Source organism: Leopardus geoffroyi, chromosome D4 (assembly GCF_018350155.1).
Source record: "Leopardus geoffroyi isolate Oge1 chromosome D4, O.geoffroyi_Oge1_pat1.0, whole genome shotgun sequence".
Taxonomy (NCBI): Eukaryota; Metazoa; Chordata; class Mammalia; order Carnivora; family Felidae; genus Leopardus; species Leopardus geoffroyi.
The window spans coordinates 30,680,114-30,702,523 of NC_059342.1; the positions used below are offsets into that span (position 1 = coordinate 30,680,114).

Here is a 22,410-nt window from a genome sequence, read left to right on the forward strand (position 1 = left end):
AAACCTCTGCTGACTCCAAAAAGGAGATGACTGAATATCTTAAAATATTCATTCAGCAAATATTTACTGAGAACCTACCACACAACTACCCAGAATTTGAAGCACTGGGCATGTAAACTGCAACGAATAAGAAAGCAATGAATGACAGGCATCATCCCTATCCTCCTCAGGAATGACAGAAAATTAAATGAGTAAAACACAAACCTGGCAGCCGTCATGCTGGTGATGACTCACCTGAGCAAGAAGCTCTAAGGTGATGCTTTTGAATCAAGACAAATAAAACTAAGAGCAGATTAAACAATAATGTTATTTATCCTCTTATATAATAAATCTGAGGTAGGGAGTCTTCCCAGTGGGATAAATCAGCACCAAGGAATTAGGTTTTCTCTACCCTTCTGCTCTGCCATTCTCATACTTGCAATAAGGAACAGCAACTCTAGGCATTATGTCTTCCTCACATAACAAAGAGCAGAGAACAGAGGTGGGAAATAACAGATCCCTTCTCAATCCCTTTTTAGATATAAGAAAAATGTTCCCAGGAATCCTCCATAATAGTTCCCCTCAGGGAAGATTTGCACCAGGAGCTTATTCCTACACCAATCATTGGCAAGGGAATGGAATTAGAGTGCATGATTAGGATTAAGCAAGTTTGAGGCTGGCCAGAAGCCCAGCTTCCCTTGGGGCATACAGCCACCTGATGTCCTAACAAAATACAGGTTCTGGGAAAATGTAAGAGGAAAAGGAAGGAGTGGGATAGACAGCCAGGTGCCAGGCAAAACTTCCTGGAGGACTGTCCAGTTCAGAGTCCTCTGAGTTCCAGTTCTCAACTGAAAGAAAAAAGGGGGGGGGGGGGGGCGTGGCGCCGGGGTGGCTCAGTCGGTTGAGTTCGAGCCCCGCGTGGGGTTCTGTGCTGACAGCTCAGAGCCTGGAGCCTGCTTCAGATTCTGTGTCTCCCTCTCTCTGCCCCTCCCCTGCTCATGCTCTGTCTCTCTCTGTCTCAAAAATAAATAAAAACATTAAAAAAATTTTAAAAACCCTCAATATGTCCAAAACTAACTCATGATTCCCATCAAAATGGTCTCTTCCAGTGTTCTCTTTGGAATGCACCACCATTCCAGCTGCACAAGCCAGAAATAGGAGTCATCATACCCTCTTCATTTCCCTCAACACCCATATCTAACGCATCACCAGGTCCTGTTGATACAACCTCCCAAACAGCTCTTGAATCAATGAGTCTCTTCACCTCCGCTCAACCATTCTAATTCAAGTCATTGTCATCATCAACTCTTTGGAGTTCTGCAACAATCTTTTGCTTGGTCTCCTTACATCTATTTGGACCTGCCTCCAACCTAGTCCTTCACAGTGCAACTAGAGTAGCCTTTTCAAATACATGCTTAGGCTTAAAATTTGCTTCCTATTGCTCCTAGGGAAAAAAAAAAAAAAAAAAAAAAAAAAAGCTGTCCCTCAGCTCTTTGCAATCCAGTTACAATGGTATCCTCTGAGTTTCAGTGGGTTGTGCTCCATCCCACCTCAAGACATCTTCACGTGTGGTTGCTCCTGCCCCTGTCATTCTTGGTAGTATGTCAGTTTAACCGTCACTTCCCAGGGAAAGCCTTTCCAGGCCTCCTAATTAGGTCAGGTCTCTGCTACTGGCGCGTAGAAAAGTCTGTCCCTTCCTTTACCGCACTCTTCTGTCTCTAGACTAAGATCCGCAAAAACACGGAACTAGTATCTCTTACAACATAATGCCTGGCACATAGTAAGTGTTCAATATGTAGTTGAATGGCTAGATGAATATATGAACTTCAAAGATGAGTGGCCCATAACCAATGTGTATCCAGCGCCAGAGAGAATACAAATAATGGCCGTGACCCACCCACACAGCGGGGCCGCCAGGACTACAAGACTCGTTGCTCCTCCCAGTAGCTCCGCCCCTGTGCCCCGCCCCTCTCTGCTGAGTCGGGGGGAGGGGCATAGAGGTCGCGTGACGTGACAGCCTTCGGCCGCTGATTGGCTGTCGGGCGGTGGCCGGGCGGGCAGCGGCGGCGGCGGCGCGGGGGCGGGCGCGGGGAGGGCCGGGACCGGGCAGGGCTGGGAGGGCTGTAGCAGCGGGCGGGATGGGTCCTCGCCGCCGGTTTTGCTGAGACTCGCTCGCGTGGGCTGCCAGCGGCGGGCCCGCAGTGGCCGCGGCGGCATGAAGGGCGCTCTGGGGAGCCCCGTGGCCGCGGCCGCCGCAGGCGCCGCGATGCAGGAGAGTTTCGGCTGCGTCGTGGCCAACCGCTTCCACCAGCTGCTGGACGACGAGTCGGACCCGTTCGACATCCTGCGCGAGGCCGAGCACCGGCGCCAGCAGCAGCTGCAGCGCAAGAGGCGCGACGAGGCAGCGGCGGCGGCCGGGGCCGGCAACCGCGGCGGCAGGAGTCCGGCCGGGGCCTCGGGCCACAGACCTGGCGCGGGCGGCGGCCGGAGGGAGTCCCAGAAGGAGCGCAAGAGCCTCCCGGCCCCTGGCGCGCAGCAGCCGGACAGCCCCGGGGGCGGCCCGCTGCCACCCGGTACGCGCGCCCCGCCGGGCACCTGGGCACCCCCGGGTAGGCACAGTGGGCGGGAGGGGAAGGAGAATGGGGTCACGGAGGTCACCCCTCCTCTGCCGTCCCTCGACCCTCACTGTGAGACTGGGGTCAGAGGGTCTTGATCCAGAAAGGGAAGGGGCTCCTGGGAAGACGGGTTAAGTTGAGGGTCCTTGTGGCGGAGGAAGGTAGGAAAAGAGGGGGTGTCACGCCCCTTCTGGCCTTTTCCAGCCCCTTGGGCGGGGGGCGGCGTGCTGGCTTGGAATAGGGGTCTCAGAATCCCAGAACTGAGCGATTACAAGTTGGGCAAAGTTGAGGGATAATGTTGGGGTAGTGTTTGTCGGGATAACTAGGGTCGCTACCCCGGGCGCTCAAATCTAGAGCTAGCAGGGACGGTCTCCATCCTCCAGCCCAACCTCTGCAAGATTCGGGTCGGGAGGTCAGAAGAGAAGCGTGGTGGGGAAGGAGGGAGGGTGAGCAAGGAGGGCGCACCCGGCCTCTGGGGGTGGTGGCGAGAGCCCAGGGTGTGTGAGGAATCGTGGGGATGAGGGGCTCGGGCCTCTGTGATGGAGCGAAGGCCTGGGTGACCGCGGGGGCGGGCTGTGACGTCAGGGCCGCGAGCCGAATGCGGGGGGGGGGGCGGACGCGGGGTCCCCGGCTCCTGCCAGGCTCCGTGCTTTCACCCCATCCTCGTACATCCCATCCCCTTACTGTAGCTTCCAGCAGTCAGCCGGCATCATTTTTCAATACAGCATGTTGTGTCGTTGGGACGTGTAACTTGTCATTAAGTCAGGCTGCTTTAAGAAAAGCGTTTTTAACCTTTAACCCTTTTAAACAAGAATATTCAAAGTTCCCCCACAACCTATTTAGCCAGGTACCACTGTCCGCATCCAGCGAGGGAGGGTACCTAAGAGTCGTTCATCACCTGAACTGCATCAGTTCATAGTCTGTAAGACTCCACCTGTATTTCCTCTGTTTTCCTAAAATAAAGCAGTGGTCCTAAGGTTTGCTTAAAAAGAGTGTTAAGATTAAGATGTGTCATTCGACCACTTGAGCCAGTGTTTGGCATTGTATTCAACTGGGCTTTGCTGGCTTGTTCCTTGCTTGATGACAGTTGTGCATCCCAGCCCTGAGATTACAACTCTGATTTAAGTGTTGGGTCTTTGACTCGTGCAGCTAGGTAATGTTTGCTTTACTTTTGTCTGTGAAAACTTCAGTCCAGCAATATCCCCTGAGAAATAGAAAATCAAGCCACTATAATAAAGATATTGAAAATTATTTTCAATGCTTTTGGATATTTTAAGACCCCATGCTAGTAGGCCAGCACATTTATGAGCCTATTTAAACAGTGAATGAGACGTGAGATATATTGTACGTTTTGTGTTCTGATTTTTCTCATAAATCTATTTAGATACAGTAATGAAAGAATTGACTAAGGCTAAGCTTTTCCTCTCCCTTTTCTTTTTAACAGATGAAAATAATGTACTTTATCCTTTAAAGTAGTGTGAAACTGCAGTTAGTGCTGTTAATATACTGCTTTTTAACCTTTTTAATATTAAAAATCATGAATTTTTATCTTATAACAAAAATTTATAAAATTTTTGTAAATTTTGAACAATTCTGAAATGTATGAAGTAAAGCAAAAATCTATTTTTATTACTGGTTAACACCTTGTATTTATGTACAAACAGAGCTATTTCTTTTTTTCTAAATTTAAATGATATGTAAACTGAGTTGCAGCCTGCTTGTTTCACTTAGCATTGTAATCTAGTGGGTTTATAACTTTTTTCTGTCAATTGTTCATAATCCAGATGACCTGGGTTTTGAGATCTATATTAAAGATTCTTAGTTAATTTTGTAGGTAGGATGGAAATTTTGTCATCCTGGTTCTTTTTCAAGTAAATGTTATTTCAGGAGCAAACAGCTCATTAATTTCCATTTATGTAGTTAGTACTAAATTTATAGAGAGCTACTCTCTCAAGGTTTTGTAGCCCTAATTAATATGGACTGTACCTTTCTAACATTCAAAATTTTTAATTTAGTTAGAATATTATAAATGAATGCTCAGTGTAGAGAAGAATCAAAGTCAAAACATGTTTGACATATAATGGAAATATTTTTGGATATGAATGTGGAAATCACAAGATTTTCCCATGGAAACAGAGGTTTTTAATGCCCTTCAATATTTAACCCTTGGGTGAGCCTTGTTTTATAAACTCATTACTGAAATCTACAGAGACTGTTTTCAGCTTTGCTTTTCCTAGCCTTTCAGAACTATTGTCTGAGTGAAAGCTCAACTTTGTTTTGTAGGAAATCTTACTGTAAATTTTATTGTATTCTGCCCCTTCATATGGGCTTGGGTTTAGATCAGTGATCAGACAGCATGTGCCAGCGTTTTATTGGAAAGAGCTAGAGAAATTCAGTGTTTGCATTATCCACTTGGAGCTGCTGACCCAGCACAGAAAAACAAACTAGGTTCAGTTGCAATCTTGATCGCTTAGCACTAAATTGTGGGGGGAAAACTGGACCCCTTTTATCTTTGGGTTTTGGGGAGACAGATGTTTGCAGTGTATTCATAATTATTCTAATAAATATCCAGTTACATTTAATGGTATTTTTAATGTTTGTTTTGAGAGAGAGAGTGCACACATGCGTGTGCACGTGAGCAGGAGAAGAGCAGAGAGAGAGGGAGAGAAAATCCTAAGCAGGTTCCCTGCTGTCAGTGCAGAGCCCCAAGTATGGCTCGGTCTCATGAACCATGATAGCATGACCTGAGACCAGATCAAGAGTTGGGCACTTAACCAGCTGAGCCACCCAGGTGCCCCTATATAATTTTTAAAATTTTCTTTTTTAAGTTTGTACACCAAAACTTTGGAAGAAGTTTTAATATAAAGTATGCAGTAAATGTCATTTTAAGTTTTGAATGATGAATTCCAAATTTAATACAATATAAAAAAAAAAACAACAACCTTGAGGAAGCAAAGAGGTACGATAAGCTCCTAAGTAATTTTGTAGCTGAGTGGAGATACTAAAGGTTTTTTTTTTTTTTAATTTTTAACGTTTATTTATTTTTGAGAGAGAGAGCGTGAGCAGGGGAGGGGCAGTGGGAGAGGGAGACACAGAATCCAAAGCAGGCTCCAGGCTCTGAGCTGTCAGCACAGAACCTGATGCGGAGCATGAACCCAGAAACCATGAGATCATGACCTGAGCCGAAGTCAGACACTTAACTGACTGAGCCACCCAGGTGCCCCAGGTTTTATTTAAAGATAGGTTATAAATAGGAAATTTGAAGCTGTATTAAAATAATGTTTTTGCATTGAAGGAAAAGTATTGTCACTATTGACATATCAGCTGATTGCTGTTATGTCATACTCTATTACAATTTTCAACTTGTTAGATAATAAACTTCCAAAATAACATTTTCTACCTCACATTCCAAATTTTATCTCTATTACCTGCCCTCATTTGGCATTGCATACTCCCGGGACAAGTGTCACTCTCTGTTTTGTTTCTGCAAGAGAAACAATGATCTATTATGAGAAAGACAACATCTTTCCCATTTCCCAAACACGTCACAAGCTCAGATTGTAACATCAGTACAGGATGCAAATCCGATTTAAGGGACATTAACTTAAGACTGAACTTAGATTTATTGTGGAACTTTTCACATTGAAAAAATACTTTATGTTAACAAGTAATAAATCGCACAGTTTTATGTTTGTGGTGTCACAGACTTCTGCTTTAAAATGGAATCAGTAAGATACTGGAACTATGTTACCATGTACATGTGCCCAGTACAAAGTTCAGATAGAAGCTATTCAGTAGGAAGACAGAAAAATATGTGTAAACATATATTCCTTAAGAGTTATATATATCTGTCTAAGAGAGGAATCCAGGACTTTAAAAATTACTCATTACTTCAAATACATTTAATATTTTGATGGCTCAGTTGGTTAAGCATCCAACTTTGGCTCAGATCATGATCTCATGGGCCCCTACATCGCATTTAGGCTCTCTGCAGTCAGCGCAAAGCCCGCTTCAGATCCTGTTTCCCACCCCACCGCCACCCCTTCCCTGCTCATGCGCGCTCTCTCTGTCTCTCAAAAATAAACATTAAAAAAAATTTTTGATAGCCATACAACCAATGTGAAGGGTATAAATTATACCAAGGAAAATCGAAGCTACTGTAATAAAAATGGTACATCATGTTTGAGATGGAGAGCTTTTAAATATCTTTTTTTTAAGAAAAATAAGATGCATTTTTAGAAGATTTAAGAAGTGACAAAGTTCCTTACAACATACTTACCAAGTGTTAGCTGCTTTCAGACATAGACTCTGCTTAAAATTTTTAAAGCATCAAAACTAGAGAGGAGTAAAGTGAGAGAGAGGCCTGGAGTGGCCCTGGCTGAGTGCTGGCCTTTCTGTGAACGAGAGATGCCCCCTTCCAGTGCTGTCCCTTGGATCAGTTGGTAGATAGCAGTTTGGCCTCATATTGAAAAGTATGATCATAAATGTATAAATTCCATCATCAAGAGAGCAGGAAAATCTGTTTTCAAACAAAAAAAGATAACAGCAGTACAGAACTGTATTTAGAAACGAAAACCTTAGTAGCCAATGATAAACCATAGTTTTTCTGAAAGTACAATCTGACATACAGGGCATTTATCCTTTAATATTCTGTATGGAGTGTAGCTACCATCTTTTAATAAAGCTGCTGTTGACAACTGTAGTTAATTTAGCAAATGTGTGTATCCATAGCTGTCACAGTCATTGTGAGTTACCTGTAATTATAGGTTGGTTGGTGTAGTTTATCTTATATTTTCTAGGACAGAAGGGAAAGAAAACCTAAGTATCTTAAAAGTTTTATGAGGAAGTACAGTTGACCCTTGAGCAACCAGGGGGTTAGGTTGAAACCAGGTTTCAAGCCGTGCAGTTGAAAATCCACATATAACTTTGAACTTCCCAAAAACTTAACTACTAGTAGCCTACTATTGACTGGAAGCCTTACCAGTAATAGTCAATTAACATTTATTTTGTATGTGTAGTATATATTCGTAGAGCAGATAAGCTAGAGAAGAGAAAATGTTATTAAAATTATAAGGAAGAGAAAATACATTTACACTTCTGTACTGCATCTGAAAAATTCTGAAGGTGGGCCCATGCACTTCAAACCTGTGTTGTTCAAGGGTCGATGGTAGTTGACTGTGGGCTACGATGATATCCATAACTTTTTTCTTCTCTGAACGTTTCCAAACTTCCTGGATTTTCCTATGATGTTGACTTCTAGAAAAGTGGAATTTAAAACTCCCTGTAGGTGTGCTCTCATGGACCTGGTGTCCTAGCTGTCCCTTCTGATTTGGCAGGCCAGAAGCGAGCTCCTAGAAGAGGGGAGCAGCAGGGATGGAATGACAGCCGGGGGACGGAGGTGACACTTGACAGAGCAGAGCGGAGATCCTACAGGGAATATCGACCCTATGACAGCGAGAGACAGGCAGACTTTACATCTGAGAAGTTCACGGATGAAAAGTACGTACTGCAGACCTTGGTCAGGAGGGTGGGGGGAACCAGGAGGGTTTTACTAGAACTGTTAACCTTTGCAACCTTGGCAGTCACTTTAGGTGACCCAGGAAGGATCTTCCATTTATTTCTTGGGTGACCTTAAGTCTTGGTTCAGGAAATGATGTAAGGTGAAAAATGAGTTATTTATTGGTAACTACACAAAGCACTCTTGTAAAGAAAAAAACTACACAGGAGTCTGTTAAACTGGTTAAATTTTCTTTTGCAGTTGAAGCTAAGCATAATTATGGTTTTGATTTAACATTACTAATTTAGACTACTAACAAATTTAAACAAGTTCCTAGCCCCATGGTTAGGTCACTTGGCTATCATGATGACATTTTAAGAAAAACTGATACAGTGTATAAAACCAATTTCTGGCTGCCATACCTTCTTCTAGAAAGTGCTCTGATCTGGAAGGTAGTCTTGGGCTGGTGCAGCCTGACACTGCTCCTGACCACCCGCGCCTGCCTGTACACATGTAGCGGTTCTTTGTGTCTTATGCTTGGCCCTAACAAGACAGATGCTTACTGCCTAAAGTTTGTGTTAAATTATTCAACCTTCATAGCACTGAGTTTAGATTAAACTGAAACAACTTGTGAATCACATTTAAAGGAAAATAGGTTAAAAAAAAAAGGCTAAAGGAGACTAGAATAGTGTACGTTGACACTATTAGCCGTCAACAGTTTAATGTCAAGGGAGCCGTTATTCCCAAAGTATTCCAAGTTCTTGACTATTGATTCCATTTAGGATCCTGGCTACAAGTTTTAACCAAAGGACATGTAAAAACTATGTTCATTAAAACACCACCTCATTAAAACACCACCCCTTCCCCCAAAAGACCCCCAGAAGTCCAGCAGAGAGTAGCTCAGTCTGAGAAGGCTGAGCAGCTGGTGACTCCCACAGATGTATTCCCTAGAAATTACATATTGAGAACATCAGGCTAGTGTATCTGCCACCATATTGGAGCGTGAGGGTTAGAGAAAGGCTTAATTCTGCTATTTTTGGAGAGTACTTCAATTTTGCTGTGTAATGGCCATAGTCTGCTTGCTTACAGAAAGGCTTCTGGATCAGAGCTGCTTATTTGGGGAAGCATATGTGTATTTTTTTTTCTCACTTCAGGGATTTATTCTGTGGAAATAAGGAAATTATAGCTCAAAAGCACAAACTCATGTTTCCAGCTTTTTTTAGTAGCAAAACTATGAGTCTTTTAAAAGGATGAGTATATGTTAACACAAAATGATGCCTATTAAGTGAAGTCATACATGAGGATAGGGGTAGAGTGGGATTATGGAGGGATTTTTCTTTTTTCTTTAAAAATAACTTCAGATTTATTGGGGTGCCTGGGTGGCTCAGTCCGACTTTGGCCCAGGTCATGATCTCATGATTCATGGGTTCAAGCCCCGCATCAGGCTCTGTGCTGACTGCTTGCTCAGAGCCTGGAAGCTGCTTCAGATTCTGTCTCATTCTCTCTCTGCCCTTCCCCTGCCCACGCTCTGTCTCACTCTGTCTCTCAAAAATAAATAAATGTAAAAAAAAAAAAAAAAATGAAAACTTCAGATTTACAGAAAGTTGCAAGAATTATACACAGAATTCCCATATACCCTCATCCAGATTCCCCAACTGTTAACATTTGCTTTATCATACCCCCTCCCTCTCTCTGCCTCTCTCCTTCCCTTACACACACACACACACACACACACACACCTTTTTTCTTTGACATTTAAGAGTAAAGTGCAGATGGGGCGCCTGGGTGGCTCAGTCAGTTGAGCGTCTGACCTCAGCTCAGGTCATGATCTCACAGCTCGTGGGTTTGAGCCCCGAATCCGGCTCTATGCTGACAGCTTGGAGCATGGAGCCTGCTTTGGATTCTGTCTCCCTTTCTCTCTCTGCCCCTCCCCCACTCATGCTCTGTCTCTCTCTCTCTCTCTCAAAAATAAACACTAAAAAAAATTTAAAAAGAGTAAAGTGCAGAAATACCTCTTTATCCCTAAATACTTTAAATGTATTTCTTTAAAACATTGTACAATTATCAAACATATTAACCTTGATACATTACTATTATCTAATTCTCTATATCATGTAATCTACAGAGTACTCAAATTTCACCAGTTGTCCTATAATGTCCTTTTAGCAAAAGAAAAAAAAATGCCTGGTTCAGGATCCAGTCCAGGAGTGTGCACTGCATTTAGTCGTCTTTCATTTGGAACAGCTCTTTACTCTTCCTTTATCTTTGACTTTGACATGTCGGAAGAGGAAGGACCAGTTATTTTGTACAACAGCTCAGAACCGAGTTTGTCTGGAACAATGTCATGCACTTTGGCAGGAATACCACACAAGTGAGGTCTTGTGTCCTTCGCAGTGTATCGTGTTAGGTATATGGAGGGAAGTTTTACTTTCAAGGAAATGTGAAATTATTTTTGATAAATCATGTGCTATCAGAAAAGATATTTTCCTTAGTTTCTTAAAAAGTACTCTTCTATTAATAAGGATCCATAAGACAATTTGGATAGTTTAGAAAATGCATACAATTATAAAGAAAGTTAAAGCCACTTATCTTACCATTTAAGGTAATTACTTTTAACATTTGGACTAATTTTTTCCTTTTTTTTAATACATAGATATACTTAAATATTAAGATGATAATACATATATACTGAGTGCTTTATATTCTTTCTTTTTCCATTTGACATGGTCAAAGTCATTTCCATGTCACTAACAATGTTTGGTAAACATTTTCTTTTAAATTTTTTTGAAAGAGAGCATTTGCAAGTGGGGGAGGGGCAGAGGGATCAGGAGGGAGAGAATCCTAAGCAGACTCTACGCTCAGTGCAGAACCTGACATGGAGCTTAATCACTCAACCGTGAGATGATGCCCTGAGCCAAAATCAAGAGTCAGACGCTTAATTGACTGAGCCACCCAGCTGCCCTGTGAATTTTTGGTAAACATTTTTTTTTAATGTTTTTACTTATTTTTGAGACTGAGAGAGAGAGAGACAGAACACAAGTGGGGGAGGGCCAAAGAGAGAGGGCTACACGGAATCTGAAGCAGGCTCCAAGCTCTGAGCTGTCATCATGGAGCCCAATGCAGGGCTCAAACTCATGAACTGTAAGATCGTGACCTGAGCCGAAGTTGGACTGAGCCACCCAGGCGCCCTGGTAAACATTTTTAATGGCTCTATTATGAGCTGTTGTGGATGCAGTACAGTGTAATAATTTCCTTAGTGTTGGACCTTCTCTAGATGGAAGTTCTAGAAATGGGAACCCCAGTTAGGGCCATAAAGCAGTGGTTCTCAGCTGGGTGTCATATATTAAAACCTGGGACCCAGTTTGTGCTCCAGTGCAAGTTTGGATGGGTGCATGTAGTGTGAAAACAAATTGGAGTCAGGGGGATCTTTTGATATGTACTGACCAATCACTATCTTAGTAACCTGTCCATTTACTCTGTCACTAACAATCTAGAGCATTTCTCCTAGCTCTTTCTGCAGAGTTGAATATAATAAACTTTGATCTTGGTTTATTTGATAGTGAAAAATGGTGTCACCTTGCATTTCTGTGATACCTATACATATTTATTGGGCAGAATTATTGAATCTTGATAATCTTAACAGACTGTCTAATTCAGTCCTCTCAATTTATGGATGAGGAAACAAAAACCCGGAGTTTCAGTGATGGCTATTATGGTCACAGCCAGCTCATGTGATTTTATTCCACTAAAGCAGAACACATATTTTCACATCGAAGCGGTGTCATAAGTGGTGCTGGGAATAACTGTCCATGTGGCTCGGGTGCAGAGATCAACCAGGACACTTCCAGATCACTGTTTTTAATGTATAAGGAATTTTTCTTTAGGCTCCAAATGATGAACCTAAGTGAATTCTTTGAACATAGGCTATTAGGAAATTAGCCTACCTCTGTCTGGATATATTTTGACTCTTTCTTTGGCTCTTCTTAAAGTTTAGTGCTGGTCATTCAAAGTCAGTTCCAGTTCTGAAAGAATCACTTACTCAGATGTTTAACTTTTTTTTCCTCCTCATATGGAAATAGTTGAGAAAATTTGGGGTAAAATATACGTAACATAATGTACCATTTTAGGGGCACCTGGGTGGCTCAATCAGTTAAGTGTCTGACTTCAGCTCAGGTCACGATCTCATGGTTCATGGGTTCAAGCCCCACATTGGGCTCTGTGCTGACAGCTTAGAGCCTGGAGCCTGCTTTGGATTCTCTCTTTCTCTCTGATCCTGCCCCACTCTCACCCTGTCTCTCTCTCAAAAATGAATAAATGTTAAAAAAATTTTTTTAATGTATCATTTTAACCACTTATAAATGTATGATAGTACGGTGGCATGACGTACATTCACATTGTTGTGCAACCATCCCCATCATCAGAACATTTTTATCTTCCCCACCTGAAACTCTGTACCCATTAAACACTAATTCCCCATTCTCCCCTCCACGAACATCATTCCCTTTATGTGTAAAACCGGTACTCATGCCTACTTAATTAGGATTGTTGTTGGAGAGTGGATTACAGGGATGTAAAGCATGATGCTTGGCTGAAATGTTATTTTCCATCCTGTTCCTTGTGAGTACATAACAAATAAAGATTCCTAAGTGGATACAGGATTTCTCAATGCTCCCTTGCCTGAATAAAAAGAGGATATGTTTTATCTTTCTAATTTTTAGTATATGTGCTGCCAACACGAGCACAAAGAGGGTATATTTTATAAACAAGAAGCAATTGAGAATATATATATTTAAAGTGTATTTGTGAGAGAGAGAGAGTGCACAAATGAGCGGGGGGGGGGGGGGGGGGGGCAGAGAGAGAGAATCCCAAGCAGGCTCCAGGCTGTCAGCACAGAGCCCAACACGGGGCTCAAGCTCATGAACTATGAGATCATGACCTGAGCTGAAATCAAGAGTCGGACGCTTCACTGACTGAGCCACCCAGGTGTCCTGAGAATATGGGGATAAGGATGTGGGTAACCTGTGGAGTAAAGAAAAAAAAATGTTTTAGGGGCACCTGGGTGACTCAGTCAGTTGAGTGTTGGACTTTTGGTTATGGCTCAGATCATGATCCCTGGGTCATGGGTTTTGAGCCCTGCATTGGGCTCTGTGCTAAGCGTGAAGCCTGCTTAAGATTCTCTCTCTCTCTCTCTCTCTCTCTCTCTCTCTCTCACTCTCACTCTCTCTCTTTCCCCTCCCTGCCCCTCTCCCCTGCTCATGCTCTCTCTCTCTAAAATAAACATTTTTTTAAAAAACCACTAAAAAAAAAAAAAAAAAAGAGGCTTAAGGGATTAAAATAAACCCCAGAACACACAGGGCTATTTTTAGGGTCGGTTTCAATCACTATTATATTTTAAATGCCTTTGTTGTTTTGTTGGTATCTGATCTAGATTTCATGTAAATTTAGACCCAATTTTGACTGTTGACATTATTTTCCATGTATGTTTTGGTGTTTCATTTCCTCTCAATATTTAGGTAGACTTTTTTTCTCTTATGACCCTGTCCAACTTCCTTGTTAAGAACTTATTGTTATATTTTTGTTATTGTTTTAGAACTCTGCTCTAGATATGTATTATAATGGGAATAGATTTTATAATAATCTCTGCTTTAGTTGGGAATGGGAGAGGTGGGAGGTAGAACACCCAACCTGGAGACTTTATTTAGGATGATATTTCTTATAAGAGACTGGCATAAAGTTAATGATTGGTGCTTCTGTGGTTTTTTATCTTTTTGAGTAAGGATAATAGAGAGTTTTATATATTTTTACCCACCATCAGGCAGTAGCTTTTTTAAAATAATTTTTTTATTATTATGTTTATTTATTTTGAGAAGAGAGAGAGAGAGAGACAGAGTGAGAGTGGGGGAGGGGCAAAAAGAGAGTGAGACACAGAATCCAAAGCAAGACTCTAGGCTCTGAGCTGTCAGCACAGTACCCGACACAGGGCTCAAACCCATGAGTGTGAGATCATGACCTGAGTCGAAGTCAGGTGCTCAACCGACTGAGCCACCCAGGCGCCCCAGACAGTAGCTTTTTAATGTAACAATTTCAGCCATGACCATAGACTAGAACATACCTCTAGTTTTGGTGTTTGAGTCACTAATGCCACTAGAGTTCAGTAAGTAATTTGTTACAATTTTAAATATTTTTAAGGTCTTGACAAATTAAAAATATATAATCTGTCTTATTAAAATAAGGTTGTAATGGTGAAAAGATGTGGTCCTTGCTGCAGTAGCTTTGAGTCTAATGGAAGAAAGGCAAGTCCTCATAAAAAGTGATGGTGACCAGAGACATGGCTGAGAATGGGTGTGAGGAGGAGTGCGTGGGTGGTTAGGCCTTGGTCCCAGTGGATGTGGCAGAGGAAGAAGGGAGTATAGAAGACATCTGGTTCTTGGCTTTGGTAGTTTGATGCTGTGAGTTAGGGACCATAGCAGGAGCCAAGGGGTCAGTGTTGGTCATGTATCTGCAGGGCCAGGGTGTGGACAGAGGGCATGTCCAGGAAGTAACTGGCTTTGTGGCCTGGAATCAGAGACCCCAGTGAGAGATGCAGGGTCACATGAATGAGGGTCATGTAGCAATAGCATAGAGATGAGGACAGTGTGTGCCTGGGATGGGAAGTCAGGAATGTGGGCACCTGTGAGGAAAAACGAGTATCCAAAAGAACGAGGGAGGCAGCTGTGTGGAGAGCATCAAGACTAGTTAAGTGAAAGAGGCAAGATACAGAATGTGTCCCTTGATGTGACTCTGGAGGTGCCTTCCTCTGAAAAATGGAATTGGGGGCCTAAGAAGCAAGGGGAGTGAGTATCTTGTGAATTTTGTACCATGTTTGAGTATGACCTATTACAAAAATAAGTGTTTAAGGACAAGGCAAGGAAAGAGAAGTCTGAGGAAAATTAGTGGTCAGCGGTGTCAAATGATGAATAGGGGTCAAATGACATAAAGACAAAAGTTGCTATTGGCTTTAACAACAAAAAGCTTCAGCTGTCCTTGGAGGTGTGTGTGGGGCAAGAGGAAGAGAATTGAGGTTGTTGCAGGTTAATACTTTTAGCCCCAAATGTCACTGACTGGTTGTGTGTTTGGGAGAGGGAGGTTTGGGAGGGGCATAATTTGAAGTTTCCTATTTCTCTTATACAAAACATTCCAAATTTAATTTAAATATTGAATATTAGAGCTGTAATAAACCTCCAGAGAAAGGGGTACCCCTCCACAGATTAGCAAGACCTGCCCAGGACCTGCTTCTCTGGTCTGGCTTCCTCACCTAGCAGCTGTATGACCTTGGGCAAGTTACCTACCTCCTTTGTGCCTCAGTTTCATTGTCTGTGGATAATAGCTGTATATTATACATCTGTTTATGAGAATTATATATGATGAAGTGCTCAGAACAATGCCTCAGTAGTATTGTTCAGTAAAAGTTAATTATTACTTTATTATTCAAGTTACCATTCTTTCCAATATATTATAGCATGATGTCCTCCTAGAATTTTTTTCTCAAAAAAGCCTTAGCTCTTCAATCCAGTTCACTGCTTTTTATTATTATACCCATCTCTTCCTAGACCCATTGACAGGTTTGATCGAGACAGACCACTGAGAGGCCGTGGAGGCCCAAGGGGGGCCATGCGAAGCCGAGGCAGAGGCGGCCCCGGGAACAGAGCTTTTGAGGGTTTTGACCAGAGAGGGAAACGAGATTTTGAGAGGTACGTTGGGAATGAGAAAATGTAAGTTCCTCTGTAACTGCTGTTTTTGCCTTATGATCTTGGTAATACACGGTATGAATCTGTTTGTTGTGTGTTAATATGAATTGACTTGATATTAGTATGCGCTTATTCCTGAGGGAGCTGATCCTGGGACGGCTTTTCTGATCAACTTTTATGATTTGGAGATTGACTGCAGGCCTGCTCTCAGCTGAAGGGAATATTCTTTCTTTCTCTAGAGCAATCAGAACTGAAGACAACATGGGTGGCTGTGGAATTCGAACTTGGGGATCAGGCAAAGATACCAGGTATGGTGCAAATGTGTGCCTTTTGTGAACCTGCAATTAAGTGGAAATATCCAGATCTTTATTTTCCTTTTGTGAAAATTATGTCTTCTCTGCTATGCTTGCATTGTCTTTATACTTGTGTGCTGTTAGGTATAGATTGATTTTAGGCTTTTGTTTAGTGAGGTGACTTTTTAAAGTGGGTTTGCTATGTTGCAATTAGATTTGAAAATGACTTTTAAAGTGGTTTTAAAGTTCTTTTGTTTTAGCCAAACAAATTTGTGTATTTGCTGATGTCCCAGCGCATGATACTCTACATTTGCATAGGCCTCAGAATGCTTTTTAAATTTCTGGATATTCTATACTTTTATTTTTCTGTGACCTTTCCAAGTTTTTATATGCATTGCATCTTGATTTTATGAAATCATTTGCAGGTTGAAGCTCAATGACAAATTTCACCGAAGGTTCAAATCTGACATTTCTCTGAGGTTTCATGGTGTCTCAGATCTGTACCAGTTTTGCTGCTTAGAAGAAGTACTTGGTTCTGCTGTTTCAGTCATTTCATGGCTGTAGGGGCAGTGCCTTCCTGGTGTCTGCAAAGAATAAGCAAGAAGACTTGAGGGCAGTACAAGGCAAGGAATGGATCCCTCCCAGCACACGTTGTAGGAAAGACTTTCCACGATTTTGAAGCCTTGAGGGAATCCAGAATATAAGCTTTTTACATAAACTTACTTTTCTTTCCTTCCTTCTTTCTTTCTTTCTTTCTTTCTTTCTTTCTTTCTTTCTTTCTTTCTAACTTTATTTATTTTGAGAGAGAGAGCATAAGCAGGGAAGGGGCAGAGAGAGATGGGGAGAGAGAGAATCCAAACAGGCTTCGCACTGTCAGCACAGAGCCCAACGCAGGGTTTGAACTCACAAACCGTGAGATAATGACTTGAGCTGGAATCAAGAGTCAGATGCTTAACTGACTGAGCCACCCTGGCGCCCCCATAAACTCATTTTTCTGAAATTGTTGTCCTTAAAGACAAACATACGAAACAATACTAAATATAATATTACATGTGCTACCCTTGCACATCTGTGTTGTCCTTGAAAGGAAAATAAACTTGTTGTGTGTTTCTTAGTATGGGGTTTCATAGGCTGTTAATTATGAATCTTTTAATTTTGTTTTATTTTACTTTGATATATATTTTAAAAAGTAAATACCTCTGAGTCATCTGATTTACCACCTTATCTAATGCTGCCACTCCATTTCAGTTGGCATTGGAACTTAAAATAATTTTGGCGTCAAGTGATTATGTACCCTAAGGGGTCAGCATTGGCCTTTTAACATGAAGAAGTAACCAGGAGCTGGGTGTGCTGCAGGTGATCTGGCATGTATGTCCTTGTGCTAAAATGACACGTGTCCGTTTCATTTTGGATTGGTTTGTGAGTGACTAAGTCAAAGCTCTGAGGTGGTAATAATTTGTAATTTAAAGATTCTCATAGAATAAGACTTAAATTTCTTATTTAATAAGTGGAGATTTTGATTTTGATCATGAAAACAGTTCAGTACAGTGGAGTTATGGGCTGCTTTTGATTAATGACAAAAGAGCAGAGGTGAGCCTACCGTAGCAAGGATGTTAATGGCTGGTGAAGCCAAACACTGCACGGTGTGTTAAAAGCTGGAGGGTTTTGCTATAGTTAGTATACCTGTTTGAAGGCATTGGCAGTGCTAACTAAGTTTATGAATGTTTTCAAAATGGTGCAATTAGCCATTTCCAATGTTAATGCTTCTCTTCAGCAGTTCGACAGTGAGTGCCTGAAAGTAGACTTTTCTCCATCTGTGGTAATTACAAACATATAATATCTGATATTATTTCTTTGTTACCAATTGAAACACACACACAATAGCAGTTTCCAGTAATGGTGCCTTCCAACTTTTATTTCAAAGAGCAAGATGGTTTTATTAACATTTGATTAAAATCTCTCCGCTGTCATAGATTTGGGTAATTCAAGTCTCATTGAATTTGAACTAGATAACAAAGCCTTCAGGTGTTCAATTCACTTTGTGGAATGTGCTTGTGCAAACAGGCATTTTCTGCATTCATATAACTAAAGTCAAAATATATACATCTGCCCTGGGGCTGTATCTTCTTCTGTAAATCTAACATTGGTGATTTACTTTCAACAAAATAACAAAATCTGCTAACATAAATTATTGCTAATTTTGAAACCTCATTGCTCTGTAGTTTTGGTCACATGGTCTATAAGAGCCGTAAGCACATTAGTTTTATGTTTATTCATTAAATAATGTAGGTCAACACAGGGAGATGTGTGATTTCTCTTTTTTTAATCAGCTGCTCAAGTTTAAGAATGCTGGTGTTTAGGGGCGCCTGGGTGGCGCAGTCGGTTAAGGGTCCGACTTCAGCCAGGTCACGATCTCGCGGTCCGTGAGTTCGAGCCCCGCGTCAGGCTCTGGGCTGATGGCTCAGAGCCTGGAGCCTGTTTCCGATTCTGTGTCTCCCTCTCTCTCTGACCCTCCCCCGTTCATGTTCTGTCTCTCTCTGTCCCAAAAATAAATAAACGTTGAAAAAAAAAATTAAAAAAAAAAAGAATGCTGGTGTTTGTACATAGTCCCTTTTATGATTTTTAATTGTTGAAAGCTATAAACTATCAATAAACCTATAGTTTTTATTCCCTTGGTTTATTATGTTGCCAAGGGAGTAAAGAGAAAGTTGGAATAATTTGTGCTGCTGCTGCTGGATTTTGAGGCTCCTGGATGCCAGAAACTCCTGTGACCCTGCTGGAGTCAGGCTGATGAGCAGAAGCAGCCTTTGTGACAGGGCCTCCGCCAAGCACAGTGCCAGCCACGTCTTTCCACACATAGGGTGCATTTGATTTAGGACCTTTTTCAAAAATAAAGATTAATAATTATTTGGGACGCCTGGCTGGCTCAGTCAGTAGAGCAGGCGACTGTTGATCTCAGGATTGTGAGTTCGACTCCCACATTGGGTGTAGAGATTATAGAAAAAATAAACTTAAAAAAATTATTCAAATTTTGTATAGAAAAACTCACTTTTAAGCTCATTACAATAGCTTTGCATTGAGAGTAAAAAAATGTAGGGGTACCTGGGTGACTCAGTCAGTTAAGCATCCAACTTCGACTCAGGTCATGATCTTATGGTCTGTAGGTTTGAGCCCCGCGTCGGACTCAGTGCTGACAGCTCAGAGCCTGGAGCCTGCTTCAGATTCTGTGGTGTGTGTGTGTGTGTGTGTGTCTCTCTCTCTCCCCCTACCCCTCTCGCACTCTGTCTCTCTCTCCCTCAAAAGTAAGTAAACATTTTTTAAAAATGCAGAAAGTCAATTCTGTTATTACAGGTCAATTTATCTTTGCTTTTTATTTTTTTTTTTTTCCAACGTTTATTTATTTTTGGGACAGAGAGAGACAGAGCATGAACGGGGGAGGGGCAGAGAGAGAGGGAGACACAGAATCGGAAACAGGCTCCAGGCTCTGAGCCATCAGCCCAGAGCCCGACGCGGGGCTCGAACTCACGAACCGCGAGATCGTGACCTGGCTGAAGTCGGACGCCCAACCGACCGCGCCACCCAGGCGCCCCTATCTTTGCTTTTTAAAAAATAGCTTATGTTGGGGTGCCTGGGTGGCTCAGTCAATTAATTGTCCAGCTTCAACTCAGGTCATGATCTAACAGTTTATGGGTTCAAGCCCCGCATCAGGCTCTGTGCTGACAGCCTGGAGCCTGCTTTGGATTCTGTGTCTCCCTCTCTCTCTGCTCCTCCCCCGTTCACACTCTATTTTTTTGAAACTATTTTCCCCTTCCCTTTTCCCATGGTCCTCCTTTAAGTTTCTCAAGTTCCACATGTGAGTGAAAACATATGATATTTGTCTTTCTTTAACGTTGTTACAAATGGCAGGATTTCATTCTTTCTTATTGCCAAGTAGTATCCCATTGTATATACAAACCACATCTTTGTCCATTCATCAGGTGATGGACATTTGGGCTCTTTCTGTAATGTGGCTATTGTTGAAGGTGCTGCTGTAAAGATTGGGGTACATGTGCCCCTATGAATCAGCACTCCTGTATACTTTGGATGAATTCCTAGTAGCGCTATTATTGGGTTGTAGGGTAGTTTGATTTTTAATTTTTTGAGGAACCTCCACAATGTTTTCCAGGGCGGCTGTACCAGTTTGCATTCCCACCAACAGTGTAAGAGGGTTCCCGTTTCTCCACATCCTCACCAACATCTGTTGTTTCCTGAGTTGTTAATTTTAGCCACTCTGACTGGTGTGAGGTGGTATCTCAATGTGGTTTTGATCTCAGTGTGGTTTTGATTTGTATTTCCCTGATTTGTATATCCCTGAGTGATATTGAACATCTTTTCATGTGTCTGTTGGCCATCTTCTTTGGAAAAAATGTCTATTCATGTCTTCTGCCCATTTCTTCACTGGATTATTTGTTTTTCGGGTGTGGAGTTTGGTTAGTTCTTTATAGATTTTAGATACTAGCCCTTTATTTGATATGTCATTGGCCAATATCTTTTCCCATTCTCTCAGTTACCTTTTAGTTTTGTTGATTGTTTCCTTTGCAGTGCAGAAGCTTTTTATCTTGATGAGGCCCCAATAGTTCATTTTTGCTTTTAATTCCCTTCCTTTGGAGACATGTCAAGCAAGAAATTGCTGCAGCTGAGGTCAAAGAGGTTGTTGCCTATTTTCTCCTCTAGGGTTTTAATGGTTTCCTGTCTCACATTTAGGTCTTTCATCCATTTTGAGTTTATTTTTGTGTATGGTGTAAGTAAGTGGCCCAAGTTCATTCTTCTGCATGTTGCTGTCCAGTTCTCCCAGTACCATTTGCTAAAGAGACTTTTTTCCAGTGGGTACTCTTTTCTGTTTTGTCAAAGATTAGTTGGCCATACATTTGTAGGTCCAATTCAGGGTTCTCTATTCTATTCCATTGGTCTATGTGTCTGTTCTTGTGCCAGTACCATACTGTCTTGATGATTACAACTTTGTAGTAGAGGCTAAACTCCAGGATTGTGACGCCTTGGTTTTTTGTTTTTTTGTTTTTTTTTTTTTCCAACATAACTTTGGCTATTCGAGGTCTTTTGTGGTTCCATACAAATTTTAGGATTGTTTGTTCTAACTTTGAGAAGAATGCTGGTGCAATTTTGATTGAGATTGCATTGAATGTGTAGATTGCTTTGGGAAGTTTATACCTCTTAATCCCCTTTACCTATTTTGCCCATTCTCCTCCACCCCCATGCTCCTCTGGGAACTGCCAATTTGTTCTTTGTATTTGAGTCTTTTTTTTCTTCATTTGTTTTGTTATTTAGATTCCACATGTGAGTGAAATCATTGGATATTTATCTTTCTCTGTCTGACTTATTTCACTTAACATAAATACCTTTGGGTCCATCCATGTTGTTGCGAATGGCAAGACATTATTCTTTTTTATGGCTGAATAATATTCCATTGTATGTATATAATACAATTTTATCCATTCATCTGTCAATGGGCAATTAGGTTTCTTCCATACTTTGGCTATTATAAATAATGCTTCATTATAAAAGGGGTGCATATATCTTTTAAAATTCGTCTTTTCATTTGGGGCAGGGGGAATACCCGGAGGTGTCATTACTGGATCGTATGGTAATTCTGTTTTGTTTGAGGAACCTCCATGCTATTTTCCATAGTGGTTGTACCAATTTACATACCCAATGGCAGTACACAAGGATTCCCTTTTCTCCACATCATCACCAACACTTGTTACTTCTTGTCTTTTTGATATTAGCTATTCTGATTGGTGTAAAGGTATATATATCATTGTGGTTTTGATTTTTGCATTTCCCTGATGAGGAGTGGTGTTGAGCATCTTTTCATATGTATGTTGACCATATGTCTAGTCAAGTCCTCTGCCTATATTTTAATCGGACTCTTAGTTTTTTTGGTGTTGAGTTCTATGAGTTATTTATATATTTTGGATATTGACCCCTTTTTCAATATATCATTTTCAAAAATCTTCTCCCATTCAACAGGTTGCCTTTTCATTTTTTTAATGGTTTCTTCCACTGTGCAAAAGCTTTTTATTTAGTTTGATGTAGTCCCAGTAGCCTATTTTTGCTTTTGTTTCCCTTGGCTGAGGAGACAGATACAGAAAAATATTGCTAAACAGATGTCTAAGAGTATACTGCCTATGATTGGGGGTTTCTTGTTGGGGTGGGGGTATTTTATGGTTTCAGTTTTTACATTTAGGTCTTTAATCCATTTTGAGTTTATTTTTGTGTATGGTGTAAGAAAGTGGTCCAGTTTT

The 22,410-nt window shown here is 41.5% G+C and overlaps 1 protein-coding gene across 5 annotated transcripts in view; it reads left to right on the forward strand.

Annotated features, from left to right (window-relative positions):
• Positions 1 to 2,057: 2,057 nt before the first annotated feature.
• Positions 2,058 to 22,410, forward strand: part of HABP4 (hyaluronan binding protein 4) — a 41,645-nt gene continuing 21,292 nt past the window's right edge. The window contains exons 1-4 of one of the 5 annotated variants that reach the window (XM_045470433.1): positions 2,058 to 2,552; positions 7,931 to 8,093; positions 15,681 to 15,821; positions 16,058 to 16,126. In XM_045470433.1, coding sequence (XP_045326389.1) covers positions 2,195 to 2,552; positions 7,931 to 8,093; positions 15,681 to 15,821; positions 16,058 to 16,126 — 731 coding nt within the window. In that variant the 5' untranslated portion in view covers positions 2,058 to 2,194. Of the gene's footprint in view, positions 2,589 to 7,930; positions 8,094 to 15,680; positions 15,822 to 16,057; positions 16,127 to 22,410 lie in introns of all 5 variants that reach the window. The other 4 variants (XM_045470430.1, XM_045470434.1, XM_045470431.1 and 1 more) reach the window with 4 other exon arrangements.